Source organism: Oryctolagus cuniculus, chromosome 17 (genome assembly GCF_051225735.1).
Source record: "Oryctolagus cuniculus isolate XC-2025 breed Fujian yellow rabbit chromosome 17, ASM5122573v1, whole genome shotgun sequence".
In the NCBI taxonomy this organism is placed as follows: domain Eukaryota; kingdom Metazoa; phylum Chordata; class Mammalia; order Lagomorpha; family Leporidae; genus Oryctolagus; species Oryctolagus cuniculus.
This window is the reverse complement of record NC_142883.1, coordinates 19,133,640-19,152,288: the sequence shown is the minus strand read 5'-3', so window position 1 is coordinate 19,152,288 and position 18,649 is coordinate 19,133,640. Positions and strand designations below refer to the sequence as shown.

The 18,649-nt window shown below is 60.2% G+C and overlaps 2 protein-coding genes across 5 annotated transcripts; one reads left to right on the top strand and one right to left on the bottom strand.

The window, feature by feature from the left end:
• The first annotated feature begins 281 nt into the window (after positions 1-281).
• On the top strand, positions 282-4,124 carry NAGS (N-acetylglutamate synthase). The gene is made up of 7 exons (XM_008271564.5): positions 282-807; positions 1,265-1,539; positions 1,615-1,828; positions 2,001-2,181; positions 2,503-2,674; positions 2,765-2,947; positions 3,572-4,124. Exons 1-7 carry the CDS (start codon positions 382-384, stop codon positions 3,723-3,725), a joined length of 1,605 nt encoding a protein of 534 aa, XP_008269786.2. The 5' UTR covers positions 282-381; the 3' UTR covers positions 3,726-4,124.
• Positions 4,125-5,101: 977 nt separating this feature from the next.
• On the bottom strand, positions 5,102-8,040 carry TMEM101 (transmembrane protein 101). 4 transcript variants are annotated; one of them, XM_089316961.1, is made up of 4 exons: positions 7,891-8,040; positions 7,403-7,583; positions 6,527-6,673; positions 5,102-6,110 (listed from the first exon to the last, which is right to left on the bottom strand). In XM_089316961.1, exons 1-4 carry the CDS (start codon positions 8,025-8,027, stop codon positions 6,027-6,029), a joined length of 549 nt encoding a protein of 182 aa, XP_089173087.1. In that variant the 5' UTR covers positions 8,028-8,040; the 3' UTR covers positions 5,102-6,026. The 4 variants fall into 4 exon arrangements, with proteins under 4 accessions (XP_089173087.1, XP_002719476.1, XP_089173086.1 ...); XM_002719430.6 differs by having other exon boundaries at positions 5,102-6,072; XM_089316960.1 differs by having other exon boundaries at positions 6,527-6,651.
• Positions 8,041-18,649: the final 10,609 nt, after the last annotated feature.

Sequence of the window (18,649 nt, the reverse complement as noted above, 5' to 3'; positions counted from 1 at the left end):
CACACACACATAGGCCCTAACTGCCCGCTGCTCTTCCTCCTAGCCCTGGCCAGCGTCCCCTCGGGATCCTGAGGACTCCGCAGACCACCATGGGTCCTCGGAGCCCTTCCTGGAAGCTGCCTTGGCAGCAGACTCTGTTCTGCCGCCCTTATCTGCCTCCCAGTGACCCTCACTAGTGGTTTCCATCGCCCCAGGGGTGGGAGATCCTGGCAGTCCCGCCCCCTGACCCTTGGCCTGGCGCTCCTCACCGGCACACATTGGCGACTCCCCGGCCGCTGTCCGGATCCGCCCAGGCCCGGCTCAGCCCCGCCCCGCGGCGAGTTAAGAGCCCCCAAGTGCGGGGCGCTCCGGGCAGACTGCGCCCGTGGTTTGGCGGTCGTCATGGTGACCGCGCGAGTGGCCGCGGCCCTCCGCGCCATCCTCGCAGGCTGCAGACTGCGCGGCTCGCGGGGGACCGGGGGCTCCCGGAGGCTGAGCGGCAGCGCGCGGCGGCGGGCGGCGGGCGGCGTCAGCCCCGGGCGCCGGCTCAGCACGGCCTGGGCACCGGCTCAGCGTCCGCGGGAAGACCCTGAGGGCACAGAGGACAGCGCCCAGCCGCCAGCCGCCCAGGAGCCGTCAGGGACGCCACCTCGCGCTCCTTCTGTGCCGCTCGAAACTGCCGAGCCCCTGGCCGGCCGCTCGCTGGTCCAGCGGGACATCCAGGCCTTCCTGAGCCAGTGCGGGGCCAGCCCCGGAGAAGCGCGCCACTGGCTCACGCAGTTCCAGGCCCAGCACTACTCCTCCGACAAGCCCTTCGCTGTCATCGAGGTGAGCGGAGCGCGGCGTCGGCGGTGTCGCCGCGAGGAGGCGAGGGCTGCTCCACGACTCGGGGCTGCAGGACCGGGAAGGGGCGCGCCGGGGTGGGCGCGGCCGCGCGCTCCTCGAAAGCCCCGCGCCCAGCCCGAGAAGCCTGGGATCCCAACGTGGCAGGCGTGATGCTCTGAAACAGCTCCGCTGCCCCCGGCTGTGGATGCTAGTTGGGGGTTCGGACCGAGACCTGAGAACCTGGACAGCAGCTGCCTGCGTTACCCCTCCCCCAAAGGCGTCCCAGAGTCCAAGGTCGCAGAGCGAGGAACACTGGTGTGAGATAAGGGGGTGGCAAGATCCGACTGGGCAAAGGGTGGAACGGGTGGCCAGCAGCGGGGCCGACAGCGCCACAGCAGGTTGTGGGGGCAGGTGGCTCAGCGTCAGCGTGACCCCCTCCACAACGCCCACTCTTTCCCAGGTGGATGAGGAGGTGCTCAAGTGCTCGCAGGCCGTATCCAGCCTGGCCTTTGCCCTGGCCTTCCTGCAGCGCATGGACATGAAGCCGCTAGTGGTGCTGGGGCTGCCAGCCCCCACGGCGCCTTCGGGGTGTCTCTCCTTCTGGGAGGCCAAGGCTCAGCTAGCCCAGAGCTGCAAGGCGCTGGCGGATGCGCTGCGGCACAACGCGGCCACCGCCGTGCCTTTCTTCGGCGGCGGGTCGGTGCTGAGCGCCGCTGAGCCCGCTCCCCATGCCAGGTGAGTGCGGCCCTGACCGCCCCGGCGGGCCTGCGGGGGTGGAGGGCCCTCTCGAGCACCGTGTCTGGCCCGCAGCTACGGCGGCGTGGTCTCGGTGGAGACCGACCTGCTGCAGTGGTGCCTGGAGTCCGGCAGCATCCCCCTCCTGTGCCCGATCGGGGAGACGGCCGCGCGCCGCTCCGTGCTCCTCGACTCGCTGGAGGTGACCGCGTCGCTGGCCAAGGCGCTGCAGCCCACCAAGGTCATCTTCGTCAACAACACGGGCGGCCTGCGCGACGCCACACAGAAGGTGCACCCCGGCCCCCAGACCGAAGTCCTCCCCAACAGGGGACTCCGGGAGCAGGAGGGACAAAGGGGCCAGGGAGAAGGCAGCCCCAGGGGGCAGCGGCAACGCCGGGAGTTCGCGGGGCCTTCGGGGGCCGACTGCGGGCCGGAGGCTCACGGCCTCGCTCCGGACGCAGGTCCTGAGTAACGTGAACCTGCCCGCCGACCTGGACCTGGTGATCAACAGCGAGTGGGTGAGCCACAAAGAACGGCAGCAGATGCGGCTCATCGTGGACGTGCTCAGCCGCCTGCCCCACCACTCCTCGGCCGCCATCACCGCCGCCAGCACGCTGCTGACCGAGCTCTTCAGCAACAAGGGTGAGGGCGGCGGGGAGAGCCGCGGCCACGCCCGCCGCAACGGGACGGGAGGGAGATGGCCCCGACCCCGGGCGGCACTGGCGCCGGTGGGAGGAGGCGCTGTCGGCGGGGCGGGGCGGGGCGGGGGCATGGCCGGAGCAACAGAGTTTAGGGAGAGGGGCGGGACTAGCAAAGGAGGTGGGACTAGAGGCGATGGGCGGGATTGAAGGACTAACTGCAGACCAGCGAAGTCGTTTCCTTGTGGAGGTCTCTGAAGACTATTCCATTAGCCCCACTCGCGCCGAGTGCCACACCGACCCGCTGCCCCCATCTCACGTCCAGGGTCCGGGACCCTGTTCAAGAATGCGGAGCGGATGCTGCGATTGCGCAGCCTGGACAGCCTGGACCAGGGCCGCCTGGTGACCCTGATCAACGCCAGCTTCGGCAAGAAGCTCCGGGAGGACTACCTGGCCTCGCTGCGCCCCCGGCTGCACTCCATCTACGTGTCTGAGGGGTGAGCCTGCAGACCCCACCGAGGACAGGGCCTCAGGGACTGATCCTGGCCAAGGCGGAGTCCCAGCCTGCCTCTCTCCCGCCGCGCCAGGTACAACGCAGCCGCCATCCTGACCACCGAGCCGGTCCTGGGTGGCACCCCGTACCTGGACAAATTCGTGGTGAGCTCCAGCCGCCAGGGCCAAGGCTCCGGCCAGATGCTGTGGGAGTGCCTGCGGCGGGACCTGCAGACGCTGTTCTGGCGCTCCCGGGTCACCAACCCCATCAATCCCTGGTAGGTCCCGCCCCTGAGGGCTCTGGGCTGGGCCCCCGCTGGGGTACTGCCTTGCCCAGGGAGAGGCCCTGCTGGGTGTTGCCGGTGCCATTCCCCAGGGGGAGCCCACACAAGGAGCCTGAGCTGTCCTCAGAGGTGGCCCCTTGACCCTGCTTTCCTGGAAGACAGGGCTCCACCCTGAGCGCATGCAGCCTGCTTCTCCCGGGCTCCACCTCAGCCCCCAGCGCCACGCTCCCAGTTCCAGGCCCACTGCACCTCCAGGGGGACACCCCTTCCTCGTCCCCTGCTGCCTGGCTCTGTGGAGACTAAGAAGGGAGCAAGAACCCTCCCTTCACTGCCCAGCACGGCAGTACGGAGAGAACGAGACACGGGCTCACTCTGGCCTTCAGCTGTGTGACCCTGCAAGAGAGCTGACTTCTCTGAGCCCCGGCTGCTTCCCTGAGAGATCAGAACGGTAGATGCGCAGGCTCAGGCCGCTGCTGAGAGAGCAAACTGAGCTGCCAGCTCCCAGCTGGCAAGGAGCAGGTGGTCGGCCCTCCATAAAGGTTCTCTGAAGGAGGAGCCAGCGAGGAGCCAGCCCCGGCCCTGCTCAGAAAGCTTCCCCCCCGGCCTTGCCCCACCCAGGTACTTCACACACAGCGACGGCAGCTTCTCCAACAAGCAGTGGATCTTCTTCTGGTTCGGCCTGGCCGACATCCGGGACTCCTATGAGCTGGTCAACCACGCCAAGGGGCTGCCAGACTCCTTCTGCAAGCCAGCTTCAGACCCAGGCAGCTGACCCTCACACTGACCCGGCAAGGCCCTGGCGCAGCCAGGGTGGACCAAAAGCCACGCCTGCTGCAGGCGACCCAGGCAGCCCCAGGCTGGGCGGAGCCGACGGCCGAGAGATCTGCAGAGGAAGCCCCAGCCCCACCCTGCCCAGAGCAGGTGCAGTCAGACACGCACAGGAAGGAGGGGCCGCGTGCTCCAAAGCTGTGAGCCTTGGGCTTGGGGTGTGCGCTCGCCTTGGAGGGCTCTGCTCAGGGCTGACCGGAGGGCGGCCAATTTCTCTGACTTCTGTGCTGTTTGAGGCTCCCTTGCAAGAATACCACCCCTGCCTGCCTGCTCCCGTCACTCATTTTCATCCCTTTGGGGTCCTGCGATTTTCAGGAGGCCTTGATTAAAGCACACACACTTGTCTGAGAGTCAGCTCACACTGGGAAGGGAATCAGCAGTGACCCTAACGGGAGCCAGACCTTGAGAACAGAGAACCGATGGCCTCCCGGAGAGAGTCGAGGCACTCATCAGACAGGAGAGCCCCAGGAGGGACACCGCCACTGTCTCCCTCGCCTGGGTGTCACAGCCCAGGACAGGCTCCCCTACCCCTAGTGAGGGAAACCCTACAATCCACAGACCAGGCCGACAGCAGCCCCAGCCCCCCAACCCGTGAGGGCCTCCACCCACAGTCCCCTTTCCAGGCTGGGGTCAACGCCAAGCCCACACAGCAGTGGCTCATCTGTTACCTACAAGAGCCCAGAGAAGCCACAACGGGGTGCTCTGGCTTTGAAAGCCCAGGCTTGGACATTTTCCCCTGGCCTCACTGGAGGCTGCATCCAGTCTGGGCAGGACCAGCACGGCCCAGACAGGCTGGAGTCCAAAGCCGAGAGATTCCATTCGATATTTGTTGATGATGTGCTAGGCGCCTTACTGGTCTGAAGGCACTTAAGACAAGGAGGGAGCCAGTCAACGGTGAGACCGTCGTGGTACACAAGGCCCAGGGGCAGCCTCTGTCCTCCCGCAGGAGATGGGTGGTGTCAAGTGGACGCCTGGGCTTGGGCCCCAAACAACAGACACACTTGGCTCTGCGCTGAACACCGTCAGTTCTCTTCCTATAGCTGCCCTCACAAGAGACTTCCTCAAAGGAGCTGGCAGCAGGCTGGGGAGGAAGAGACAAGCCACGAGCAGGACTGAGGAGAGACATCAAAAGCACATTCCACAGTCAGGGTCTTGAGATTCTTGAAAAGAGGGCCAGAGGGCCGGGGGACCCTCACAGCTGGGGAAAGGTCACGGGAGGGCCAAGGCGGGGCCAGGCCAGACCCAGCCTCTCAGGAGACCCGAGATCAGTCGCCACCCTCAGCAGAGCGCCCTGCGGGCAAAGCAGCAGCAAAGCCAGTGTCTACATAAAACGTTTATTTTTGGAGGACTGCCTGGTCTGGTGTTTGGGAAGGCACTCCACCCCTACCAGGCCAACCTCAGAACTGCAAACAGAGACAGCAGGTGCGGGGCTGGCAGGCTGCGGCCTGCTCCACCCTGCAGACCCCAGCTCAGAGGGCTGCTGCTGTCTGGCCCTGGCATACCCTGAGAACCCACGTGACTTCTGTGGCGCCAGCCCCTCTGCTCTCTCGAGCCTGACGCGTGGCTGTCAGCACACTCACTCGACTCTCGGCGTCTGGAAAGCATGGCAGAGCTGGGGAGCACCTGCCAGGCTCATGAAGCAGTCTCACATTCGCTCATTTTGGATCTCTCGCTTCCGGCCTCTCTCCCACTCTCAGGAGAGGCGGCCCCAGCCCTGCTTCACTCCCTTCCCAGGGCCTGGAGACCAGGGAGCAGTGGCCTCAGCTCTCCTAACAAACAGGAAAACACCTGCCACTGCCACCCTTCCCGGGGCCAAGCCCAGGGGTCTGGGGAAGACACCTGCCTCCTTGGAACAATGCAAAAAGAAAGGGGGCGGGGGAGACAAAGGATCCAACAAACCGACCAAAAAGCATAAATAAACAGCAACGGGGCCAGCAAGGAGGAAGGCAGGCAGCCCTCGCCCTCGGTGGCTCCCAGGGGACTCAGCCGTCAGTGGCCAGGATGACAGCAGCCCCGAAGATGCCCACACTCTCTCCCAGGAGCTTCATCTGGTTCCAGAACTCAACGCGCCGCGTGTGGTGCCAGTAGGCGACGTTGCCATCAATGAGCAGCATGACCGGCGGCAGCAGGACGGCCAGGATCTGGGCGGCCAGGGTGACGTAGTAGCCTGACAGGAAGGCCAGGGCCAGGACGCCGTACAGCACGAAGAAGAGCTGGATCATGAGCTCCCCTCCCGGGAGGTGGTTCAGGTAGGCCAGCCGGTCCTCCTTGCTGTGCTGCAGCGAGTAGGCCTGCAGAAACACCGGCCCCTGAGACCCCTCGGGAGGGCCTGGGGCGCCCGCTGACTACAGAGCCCAGGGGGCTAGGGCCTGGGCCTCCACGCCTCGCCCTGGGGGTTCTGATGGGAGGAAGTGCATCTCCACAGCCAGCCTGGGGCTCCCACCTCTGAACAGACCATGGGAGCCCACTGAGACCGCAGAGGACGTGGCACCCGGGAGCCAGGACGAGGCCATCTCCATCCGCCTTGGCTTCCCTAGTACAAGGGCACTTGGGATGGAACTTCTTCCACACCTGGGACAGTAACTTTGGAAGAAGGAACGCTCACGAGATTCTGGGCACCTGCAGGGCCCCAGAGGCTGGCCAGGGCAATCCCCAGGGGCCAGGCCATCTGGAGCGGCAGGCAAGGCCTTGTTCTGCCAGGCCTGGGCTCACAGGCCACCTCCACCCGACAGCCGCCCAGCCTACCACGCAGATGAGGTAGATGCCCAGGAACACCTGGCCGGTGGACTGCAGGGAGCGGCTGCGGGGTTTCCGGCGGTACAGCTCCCCGGCGCCGCTGGCCAGCACGAGAAAGCCGCCGATGATGGCAACTGTGCGAGAGTACATACGGACCTAGGTCGGAGCAAGGGGACCCCAGTCAGGGGCTGCGGCCGCCACGTCTCCCCTGGCTGCCCTACACATCCCTCTCCACCTGACCAGCCCTCTTTGACCATTTCCAAGGCATGGCACATGGGTACTGAAGAGACATAATTGTTTGTTGAGTTTTTGGTTTTTGCTTTTACAGAAGTGGAAGCTGAGGCCGGGGGTGGGGGTTAAGAAAATTGTCCATGGCCCTAACAGAAAGTGGCAGAACCAGACGCCGTGCAATGCCCCGTTTCCCACGCCCAGGTCTGCAGACCCAAACACCTCTATACAGCACAGCGCCTTCTCTGAAAACACAACACTGCCCTCTCCATCTCGGAGCTGCCTGCGCATCTGCCTCCCCTCCTGGACTGGACGGTCCCGTCCCCAGGGCCACTGTCCAGCCAGCAGTGCCTGCACTTACAGGCTCAGGTGGTGCACTGAGATTATATCTCCTAAAATACGATGGTTGGCTCGGGTACTCACCGAGGTCCCTTTTGCCCTGTAAGTCTGGGATGACTAACGCCATGGTTTAAAGGATTCTGGCCCCCACCGATCTGCTAACGGTGGTGTGGCTTTGGCAAAGTCTGCTCCCCTCTCCACACTCGGAAGGAGAGGCTGGTGTGGTCGCTGAGGTCCTTCCATTTCTGTCTGTGGGTCCCGCCTGCCAGGCTGCACCCCGCAATGCCCCCCACCCCACTCCGGGGCCGAGGCGCTCACCTTCAGCCAGTCCCCGTAGTGGACGTAGCCCCCGAGGTAGGCGGCGTAGGTGCTAACGGCCAGCTGCAGTGCCGCCCCCAGGGCGAACCAGCGCCGCTTCACCCCGAAGGACATGAAGCTGGCACACAGCACGGCCGCCCCCATGTCGAAGTACAGGTAGGGCACGGGGATGTCTGGCTTCCTGCGGGGCGGCAGTGGGAAAGCAAGAGGGCAAAGTGACCGGGGGCTGAGGGCCGTGAGACCCCCTGAGTACCGGCACGCTCCTCCGCTACCCCAAACTGGAGTCCCCGCTCATGGCCAGGACCGCCGCATCAGACATGGCCCGGTGGCCGCACCGGAGTCCCACCCCCCCAGCCCCTCGTCAAGTCCGAGGGCCCAGTTCCTCGCAGTCCAACTTCTGGGCACCAACTTCTTCCCCACATCACCCCCGCTCCCGGGACGGGCCGTCCCGCCCCCACCGCGTCCGGCGGCTGCGTGGGCCGGCTCACCGGCGCGCCTCGGCCCTCTCGGCGTACAGCATGAGCTGGCTGAAGCAGCCCCAGAAGGGGCAGCGTGTGAGCAGCACCGAACCCAACTGCATGATCAGCTGCAGCATCCAGCGTCTCGAACCTATCTTCGACGCCATCTTGAGAAAGGGCAGTCCGTCGCGGCCTCATTCCCGTCAGGAGGCAAGCGCGGGGCTGAGACACGCAACTTCCGGGTCCCTCGTTCTTTCCCTGCCGTCCGGAAGCAGTGCTCTTTCTGTATAGTTCTGAGAGGAGTGGAACAATGTCCTTGCTGCGCTCAGCGTTTCGCTCTTCTGGTGGGGAGCTCAGGGCCCCTCTTTTTGTTGCGAAGTAGAAAACTAGACCAGAGGAACAGCGGGGTCAGGATATCACACGTCTTAGATTGTAGCCTGTGTGGAAGCAGACTTGTCTTTGAATTCAGCTGGACCTGAACTCTGAACTCCAGCCCTGTGATTTTGGACCTATGAGATGTAAGGACATCTAACAGCAGAGTGGTTGTGAAGTTCGCTTTATTTATTTATCCGTTTTTATTTGAAAAAGAGATCTTCCATCCTCTAGTTCTCCTCCTCTCACCCCCAAATACCTGCAACAGCCCTGGCCGTACCGGGCCAAAACCAGGAGCCCAGAGCTCCACCCGGGACCCCCAGACAGGTGGCAGGGACCCAGGTACTTGAGTGTCAGCTGCAGCTTCCTGGGCTGTGCACTAGGGAGCTGGAATTGGAACGGGTGCCAGGCCTGTCGCGGTGCGTGCTGTGCCACACATGGGTGTGGGTGTGACGTTCACTGCTCACAAGCGCCCCAGGGGTTCAATAAATAGTGCAAACCCTCCAGAGAAACGTGCTGCAAGACCCGGCTCCTGGCGCAATCAGTTTGGCCTTGGTCTGCCTCGTCTCCTGAGAGCAGGATGCATGGGACACAGCATCCCGGTCCATTTTCAACTCTGGTGCTGCCACTCCAGACTCAAGCTATCATCTTTAAAAAGAGAGAATATATATTTTATTTGAAAGCTAGAGGGCTGGCATTGTGGCATAGTGGATTAAGCCATCACCTGCAATGGTGGCATCTCCTATGAGCACTGGTTTGAGTCCCGGCCGCTCCACTTCAGATCCAGCTCTCTGCTAATGCACCTGGGAAGGCAGCAGAAGATGGCCCAAGTGCCTGGGCCTCTGCCACTCACGTGGGACATCTGGATGGAGTTCCTGGCTCCTGGCTTCAACCTAGCCCAGCTTTGACTATTGCAACCATCTGGAGAGTGAACTAGCAAGTGGAAATTCACTCTCTTGGTCTCTGTCTCTCCCTCTATCTTTCTGTAAATCTGCCTTTCAAATAAATAAATCTTTTTTAAAAATCAAAAGGTAGACAGAGATCTTGCAACCTCTGGTTCACTCCCCAGATGTCTGCAATGGCCGGGGCTGGCCCACTCAGTCTCCTTGAGCTGAAACTTGCCGTCTCCTAGGGTGCACATGGGTGGAAAGCTGGACTTGGACGTGGAGCTGGGACTCGAACCCAGGCCCTTTGCCATGTGACATCCCATCAATCACTGCACCAAAGCCCACCCTTGCCTGATCATTTGTTGATCTCCACTTCCTGTTTGGTCTCCACTAGTCTGTTCCTATTGTACATTCTCTGTTCTCCTACACTTCCTGTGAATCGCGCCACACAGTGGCAATTTTGCATTTCTATCTATCTATTTATTTATTTGAAAGACAGAGTTACAGAGAGAGGTAGAGACAGATAGAGAGGTCTTCTATCCACTGGTTCACTCCAAAATGGCTGCAGCTGAGCTGATCTGGAGCCAGGGGCCAGGAGCTTCCTCTGGGTCCCCAATGTGGGTACAGGGCCCAAGGACTCGGGCCTCCTCTGCTGCTTTCCCAGGCACATTAGCAGGGAGCTGGATTAGAAGTGGAGCAGCCGGGACTCAGACCAGGCACTGCAGGCCGGAGCTTTAATTCACTGCACCGCAGAGCAGGCCCCTTGTCTCTCTTATTAATGACCAGGGCCCCCCCACTGGGTTGTGAGTGCCAAGAAGCCAAGCATGGTATCTGGCTTATTATTTATATCTTCAGGGCCTAGTATACAGGATGTACTTAGGAAATTTATGTTACATAAATAAACGGGCAAAAGGTATTGTCGGGCCAGCGCTATGGCATGGTGGGTAAAGCCACCGCCTGCAGTGCTAGCATCCCATATAGGCGCCAGTTCAAGTCCTGGCTGCTCCACTTCTGATCCAGCTCTCTGCTGTGGCCTGGGAAAGCAGTGGAAGATGGCCCAAGTGCTTGGGCCCCTGCACCCGCGTGGGAGACCTGGAAGACGCTCCTGGTCCCTGGCTTCGGATTGGCCCAGCTCTGGTGCTGTGGCCAACTGGGGAGTGAGCCAGCGGATGGAAGACCTCTCTCTACTTCTCTGTAACTCTCTGCCTTTCAAATAAATATTTTTTAAAGCTATTGTCTCTATGTCTGGTTCATGGTAGGTGCTCAGTTAATACTTCTTTTTTTTTTAAGATATTTATTTTTATTTATTGGAGTTAGATAGAGAGAAAGGTCTTCCTACCATTGATTCACCCCCAAGTGGCCGCCATGGCCGGAGCTACGCCGATCCGAAGCCAGGAGCCAGGTGCTTCTCCTGGTCTCCCATGCGGGTGCAGGGCCCAAGTACTCGGGCCATCCTCCACTGCCCTCCTGGGCCACAGCAGAGAGCTGGACTGGAAGAGAAGCAACCGGAACTAGAACCGGTGCCCATATGGGATGCCGATGCTGCAGGCAGAGGATTAACCCAGTGAGCCATGGTGCCGGCCCCAGTTAATACTTCTTGAGCAAATAAATGGGCCAAAGTTCTGGGCACTCTAGAGGCTGCTTCCCCGAAGCTGCCCCCACCTTCCTCCTGCACACACAAGACTTCTTCCAGTACTGAAGTTACAACCCTACAAGACCCTCCGACTCGTCATTAGTTCAGAAGGTCGGTTTCCAATCCCCGGGAAGTGGCTCATGCCCAGACTGCATTCCTCACGGGCACTCAGCCGTGACAGCTGGACACTAAAACCTGTTGTGAGAGCGTCACGTGTTCGTGCGGAAACCACAGACGGCACTCTTGCAGCGTAGGCTGGGGTGGGAGGACGTCCAGGCCAGTGGAGCAGGCAAAGGGCCAGGTTAGAGGTCCTGCCTGCCCCCGACAGCAGTGTTTCTTCTCCATGATACAGCCCCTTAGCACAGAATCAACTTTCCACTTGGTCTTATTTTGCATCTCCTCACCCAGCCCTGGTTCAAATGGACAAGATGCACAGCCCTAGGAGCTGAAGGGCCAGAGCTGGAGCCGAGTCTGTAACAGTGCAAGGCGCACCCCCACCCCCGGCCATCCCCACACAGCGCCCACCCTCGCGCTGCAGCAAGCAGTTTCCAAACAGGTCCGCAGCAGCAGAGGCCGGGGACGTGTACGAGGACAGGGAGGGAGCTCTCCTGGTCTCCCCGGCTCCTGAGTCCCTCTCTGCCTTTTACCTCTCTTCCCCTGAGTGGCTGTGAGAGGGTCTAGAGCTGGGGCAGACGCTGGCCCGGTGGACAGGCGGTGGCCCAGGCCCTGAGAAAAGCACACCCCTTGCTCCTTCCCTCCCAGCCCCCACCCACACACAACTGCAGCTCCCTTGGCAGCGACCCTCACCTCCCTCTAGGGGGCGCCCCAGTTCCCCAGCTCCTCCTGGCCAATCTGGCCAAAACCACAGCCATGGCCCCAGTTACAGCATGGCGCCCAGGATGCCCGGCAGTGACCTCAGGCAGGCAGAGCCAGGCTCCCACGCGGCTCAGCAGTGCCCGATAGCCAAGCCATCAAGTCGCCCGTCACATGGAAGCACCACACAGAAGCTTCCGGAAAGCTGCGGGTCAGGCACACACCCAGGAGCTGCTGGCCAGCAGCTGTGTGCCCACCACCACCTGGAGCCTGAGGTGGTGCAGTTGGCTGCCCCCAGGAAAGGGGGACCCAGTGCCCACAGGGTCACAAACCCATGGGTGTTGTTCCCAGCCAGGGTGGCATCCTTGACCAGCGCCACAGATCCCACCAGCAAGAGCCCAAGCCCACCTGTGTCCCAGCTCAGCAAGCTGGAGGTGGCGCCCCAGGCTGCAGGGGTCAGAGCAGTGAGGCCACGAGAGGTGCAGGTCGAGCTGAGCCAGGGTGGCAGAGAAGTCCCCGGGGGCGGGCAGGCCAGCTGGCTAAGGCTGAGGCCCAGCTGCTGCAGGCTCAGCTCTGTGAACCCCACCCCCCAGCCAGATCCCACCGGATGTGGTCAAAGAGCAGCAGCAGCTGTCCCCAGAAGTCCTGGGAGGAAGCGGCAGGTGGCCAAGGTGACCACGGCTCAGCTCCAGGAGCCAGACTCCACAGGGAGCCTGGGAGGGAGGCTGAGCAGGCAGAGGGCCCCACAGTCCATGACACTGCCCACAGCTGGACAGGCGCACAGAGCTGGGCATGCTGTCACGATTCCCAAGAAGGGCCTTGCCTCTGCCATGGCCGCGGCCTCCGTGAGCAGAGCCGCCACCAGGCCTGTCCTTGCCCCTCACAGGGCCAGGGTGATGAGGCCCGTGTCAGGCACTCATAGCCGCTGAGACCTCGGTGCCTGGTTCCCTGACCCTGACCCTGACCCTGGGGAAGTGGGCACCAGGAAAGACAAGCACACGCCGTTCAGGGGCCTCGTGTGCAGCCCCCTCTGTCCCCCAGGACTTTACCTGTTACCCAGGCGTCTGCCCCGGCCCTGGCCCAGTCCCCATCCTGTCACTCCTCCATCCCTTCCTTCTACCAGGGTGAAAAGCAGTCAGCTTCAGGCCTCTGAACCTCTCCGCGGGCCCCCCGAGCAACCCTGCCTCCCCCTGCCCTCACACAGCCACATTTGCAAAGAGCCTCACTCAGACCCTGGCTCAGTCTGCTCCCTGGCCCCAGGTCTCGGGCCAGCGAAGCCCAGCACACTCACCTGTGATCCTGGTCATGCCCCCGGACGCAGCCCAGCCCAGGACTGACAGTGACAAGCACCGGGGCTCGTTTCCTGCCGCCTGGGCCCAGCTCTCGGCGTGGGGGCGCAGGAAGGGGTGTAGAAAGCCTTGTGGGAGCACACCCCCAGCCCCCATCCTCTTGCTCGTGGAGATCCACGGCTTGCTCTCACCACGGTGGCAGCTTGAGGCTGCGGGGGCTTCCTCAGGTAGGGAGGGGGCAGCATCCCCTCTCACCGCACACTGCCTGCCTAGGAAATGCACCACCCGGAAGTTGTGTGGGCACAGAGGGGAAGGCTCCCCTTGGTCCTCACTGGGCCACAGGTCGGCACACCCCACCCCGTCCTTCCAGGAGCGCCTGGCATCCCCTACCCCAGCTTTGTGCCCAGCACCTCTGCCTTCTCCCCACCACCTGTCTAGGCACCCGTGTGTGTCACCAGCCTGCCCAGCCAACGCCAGCACAGCAATGGCCACGCGGAAGCAGGCGTTTCACTAAAGGCTGCACCCACTCCGCGCGAGGAGGGACTTGTCCTTTACAGAGCGGCCCGACGCCTGGCACAGCTGCTGAGGTCCCAGCTCTCACTGCTTCTGAGGGCCAGAGGTGAAATGGGACACAACTCGAGCCTGAATGGAGCCAGGTGTGCTACCCACTAAGCGACCCTGCCCCAAGGACTAGGCCAGTGTCTCCCAGCCAGATGGCCCTTTAGAGATTTATTCACTTATTTGGAAGGCAGAGCGTCAGAGGAGAGATCTCGCATCTGCTGGCTCAGTCCCCGAATGGCTCAATGGCCAGGAGCCAGGATGTCTGGATGTCCTATGTGGGCGGCAGGGCCCCAAGCTCTCTGGGCCACCCTCTGCTGCCTTCCCAGGCACATGCGCAGGGAGCTGGATCACAAGTGGAGCAGCATGGCTTGAACCAGCCCAGCACTCAGATGTGGGATACTGGCGACACAAGCAGTGACAACCCACTGTGCCACAATACTGACTTCCTAATGGCCCTTAAAGTAGTCGAGGTTGGGGCTGGCGCTGTGGCGTAGCAGGTAAAGCCGCCGCCTGCAGTGCTGGCATCCCATAGGGACGCAGGTTCCAGTTCTGGCTGCTCCCACTTCTGATCCAGCTCTCTGCTATGGCCTGGTAAAGCAGTAGAAGATGACCCAAGTCCTTGGCCCCTGTACCCACGTGGAAGACCTGGTTTGTGGCTCCTGGCTCTCGCTTTATTGTGGCCCGACCTTGGCCATTGTAGCCACCTGGGGAGCAAAACAGCAGATGGAAGACCCCTCTTTTTTTTTTTTTTTTAAGATTTATTTATTCATTTATTCACTCATTCATTTGAAGGGCAGAGTTAGAGAGAGAGACAGAGAGATCTTCCATCCACAGGCTCACTCCCCAGAGCTGGGCCGATTCAAAGCCAGGAGCCAGGAGCTTCTTCTGGGTCTCCCACATGGGTGCAGGGTCCACTGCTTTCCCAGGCCATTAGCAGGAAGCTGGATCAGAAGTGGAGCAGCCAGGACACAAACTGGCACCCATAGGGGATACCAGCACCGCACATTACCTGCTACACCATGGTGCCGTCTCCCCTCCTCCCCTTCAAATAATTTTTGTTTTTTAAAAAGGTCTCTCATGATATCCCTTTGGGTAAGATGAAAACATAAAGACAGTTTCTCAAAATCAGAAAACATTGAAATAGAAAACTAGCTTATTAGAACATAGAATCAAGCCGGCGCCGCGGCTCACTAGGCTAATCCTCCGCCTGGCGGCGCCGGCACACCGGGTTCTAGTCCCGGTTGGGGCGCCGGATTCTGTCCTGGTTGCTCCTCTTCCAGGCCAGCTCTCTGCTGTGGCCCGGGAGTGCAGTGGAGGATGGCCCAGGTGCTTGGGCCCTGCACCCCATGGGAGACCAGGAAAAGCACCTGGCTCCTGGCTCCTGCCATCGGATCAGCGCGGTGCGCCGGCCGCAGCGCGCCGGCCACGGCAGCCATTGGAGGGTGAACCAACGGCAAAAGGAAGACCTTTCTCTCTGTCTCTCTCTCTCACTGTCCATCTGCCTGTCAAAAAAAAAAAAAAAAAAAAAAAAAAAAAAAAAAAAAAACCATAGAATCATGATTCTAAAAGCTCTTAATAGGCTGGAATAGTTTAAAATATTCTACTTGGGGCCGGTACTGTGGCATAGTGAGTTAAAGCCACCACCTGCAGTGCCTGCATCCCATATGGACACTGGTTAGAGTCCTGGCTGCTCCGCTTCCAGTCAAGCTCTCTGCTATAGCCTGGGAAAGCAGTGGACACCCACATAGGAGACCTGGCTTCTGATCAGCTCAGCTCTGGCCATTGTGGTCATCTGGGGAGTGAACCAGTGGATCAAAGACCTCTCTTTCTCTTTCAAATAAATAAATATTTAAAAAAAAAAAAAAAACTATACTCAATGAACAGGCTTTTAAGCCTAGTGGTTAAAGTGCCCACATCCCACGTAAGAGACCCCAGGTTCAATACCCGGCTCTGGCTCGGCTCTCTGCTGACGCAGACCCTGGGAGGCAGTGGTGCTGACTGAAGTAACTGGACTGCTGCACCCACGTGGGAGACCCTCCCAGTTTTCAGCCCAGGAGAGTCCTGGCCACTGTGGGCCTCTGCGTAGTAAATCAGCAATTGAGAATTCTCTCTCCCAGACTTAGACACGTAACAATCCGTTGTTAGGAATTTAGTCTACATATGGAAGCTGGAGAGGATGTGGTCCAACAGGTGTTTCTGTAAGAATTCCAGGCAGATTTCGCTGGTTGTGTCAGCCTCAGTCCACAGCGACAGGGCTGCCTAAAGCCACTCTCAGAAGCTGTGGCCATCCCGATGGCACCACAAGAGCCGGTTCCAGGGTCCTGCGCTGGGGCCACACTCAACAACTAGGGAAGGGCCCCTCAGAAGCCACTGCACTGCAGAGAAGCTACCGCCCGGTCACGTCTGCACACGCAGTGTTGCCCGGGCCCCTAGGCGCAGGGACCGCCAGGCAAAGTGAAACCCTTGAGAGCAAGGAGTGGGGAGCAGGCCCTAGCACCAGCCTCAGTCCCCACAGTGGGGCCTCCCTCCAGGACTGAAGGGCCTGGTCCAGCTCTCACAGGCCTCCTGGAGGTGTGCACTCCCAGCAGTGCCAGTACTCCAGGAGGGGCGGTCAGCTGAGGCTGACTGCTGGCATTTTAAAGGCCAGGAAATCTGCAGGCTGCCCTATCACCCCGACCCACAGGGTCTCCCGGACTCGTCCACTGTACACACCCTGACTCCTGACTACACGCAGCCAGTACACAGCGGTGACAGCAGGACACTTTTGAAAAAGACATCTGGACAAGAACTGGAGTGTAGTTGACAATGGCACCCATTTGTGGAAGTGACAGCTCCAGCTCCCTGTTACTGGTGCCTGGGAAGGCAACGAAGATGGCCCAAATACTTGGGACCCTGCGCCCGTGTGGGAGACCACGAGGGAGTTCCTGACTCCTGCTCAATCTGCCTTTCCAATAAATTAACCTCACATGCGCACAAAAAAGCACCTCGTGGGCCAGGGATGAGGGAAGTAACTTGGCAGGTTTCTTCCGACATTGGGAAGCACACGGAGTTTCTAGAAACCCACAGGGTAGGGAGAAGTCTCGGAATGTAGAGGATCTGATCCGCACAGGGAAAGGGAGAGGGCGCCAGAGGTATTCAGGATGCCAGGGTGGAAAATGTTCTCCTTGGCCGGCGCCGCGGCTCACTAGGCTAATCCTCCGCCTAGTGGCGCCGGCACACCGGGTTCTAGTCCCGGTCGGGGCAACGGATTCTGTCCCGGTTGCCCCTCTTCCAGGCCAGCTCTCTGCTGTGGCCAGGGAGTGCAGTGGAGGATGGCCCAAGTGCTTGGGCTCTGCACCCCATGGGAGACCAGGAAAAGCACCTGGCTCCTGCCATCGGATGAGCGTGGTGTGCCGGCCGCAGCGTGCCTGCCGCGGCGGCCATTGGAGGGTGAACCAACGGCAAAAGGAAGACCTTTCTCTCTGTCTCTCTCTCTCACTGTCCACTCTGCCTGTCAAAAAAAAAAAAAAAAAAATTCTCCTTACTCATTTTCCTATAATGAGCTGTGTACGGTTTTGTCTTCTGTTTTAATCCTGAAAATCACTCTCCTCTCTGACTCCCCTCTCTCCTCTTTCTTACTCTCCTTCTCCCTCTTCACCTCTTCCCTCTGGTCTGCTGCATTTTCCCCAATAAACCCTTTCCCTTAAAAAAAAAAAAAATCCTGAAAATCATGTAATCTCATCTCCAGATTTAACCATGCCAGGCCCATGCTAACATTTAAGTTAACATTTGGGAAGCATCCTTCAAGTGTTAGGTTTTGTTTTTTAACTTTCATTTTTTTGAAAAGCAGACAAAGATCCCCCCTCTGCTGATGTGCTGGTTCACCCCCAAATGCCTCAAACAGCCAGGCCAAGAGCTCAGAACTTGGGGGCCGGCACTGAGCATGGAAGGTTAGATCTCTGCCCACGGCACCGGCATCCCATGTGGGCATCGGCTGGGGTCCCCACCTCTCCGCTTCCAATCCAGCTCCCTACTAGTGTCCTGGGAAAGCAGTGGAAGATGGGCCAAGTGCTTGCAGCCCTGCATCCACGTGGGAGACCTGGAAGAGGACCCTGGCTCTTGATCAGGTCAGCTCCAGCCACTGCGGCCATCCAGGGTGTGAGCCAGCAGATGGAAGAGGCTCTGCCTCTCAACTAAATAAATACATCTTAAGTAATAATAATAAAAAGCTCAGAACTTAACCCACATGGGGGACAGGCACCCAAGTTCCTGGGCCACTGCCTGCTGCCTCCCAGGGGGTGCAGTGCAGGCAGATGGAACTGGAAGCAGAACCGGGGCTTGAGCTGTCACTCCAGTGTGGGATGCGGGCACCCAGCAGACTTAACCACCGTGCCAAGTGCCTACCCCAGGCATCTTAAAAATTTAGTACTTATTTTCATTTTATTTGAAATGCAGAGGGCGAGCTATCTTCCATCCACTGGCTCACTCCTCGAATGCTTGCAATAGCCTGGGCTGGACCAGGTCCAGCCAAAGCCAAGGAACCCGTAACTCCATCCCGGGTCTTCCACGTGAGTGGCAGGGATTCAAGTATCTGAGCCGTCACCACTGCCTCTCAGGGTGAAGCTGGAGTGAGAGTCCAGACCTGATTCGGGCTGTAGGTGTCCCAGTCTCCAGACGCTGGCACTGCCCTGCCCTGCGGCACCTCGTTTCTTAACCCTTCAGATCCCTGGCAGACGGGTATTACTCCCACATTCACAGCTGGGAGATCTAAGGCTCCTGCAGGTGGAATGACTCATCCAGTCACACGGTGAGCAATGGGGCTACGAGGATTTGAACCCAACTGTCTGTCTGCAAAACCTTTGTTCGGCACCTCGCAGTCCGCCTTACAAACCATTCTGAATCTACCTCTCAAGTTCCCCCACATCACTTCTGAAACGAAAACCAAGGAGTCGAAAGTGCTTCTTGCCCAAACCAGTTGAGCTCCACTCTCCCCACTCACAGACCCAGGGACTGCCGGAAGGGAAGGATGTGGGTTCCACGAGACACGGCTTCCCCCAGACTCACTGCTGCCCACTAAGTAAGCCAGCTTCACCTCTGTAATTCCACCTCAGGCTCCCCAGACCCTGCGAGGTGGTCTCCACGAGGCTGTATGTCCACGCCAGCTTCTGAATCAAGTTCGGAACAATGGCAGGTGAATTCGAAAGCTTACTCCTCAGCTTCCTGCCTCCGAACAGCTGGGCAATGAATGGTCTTGT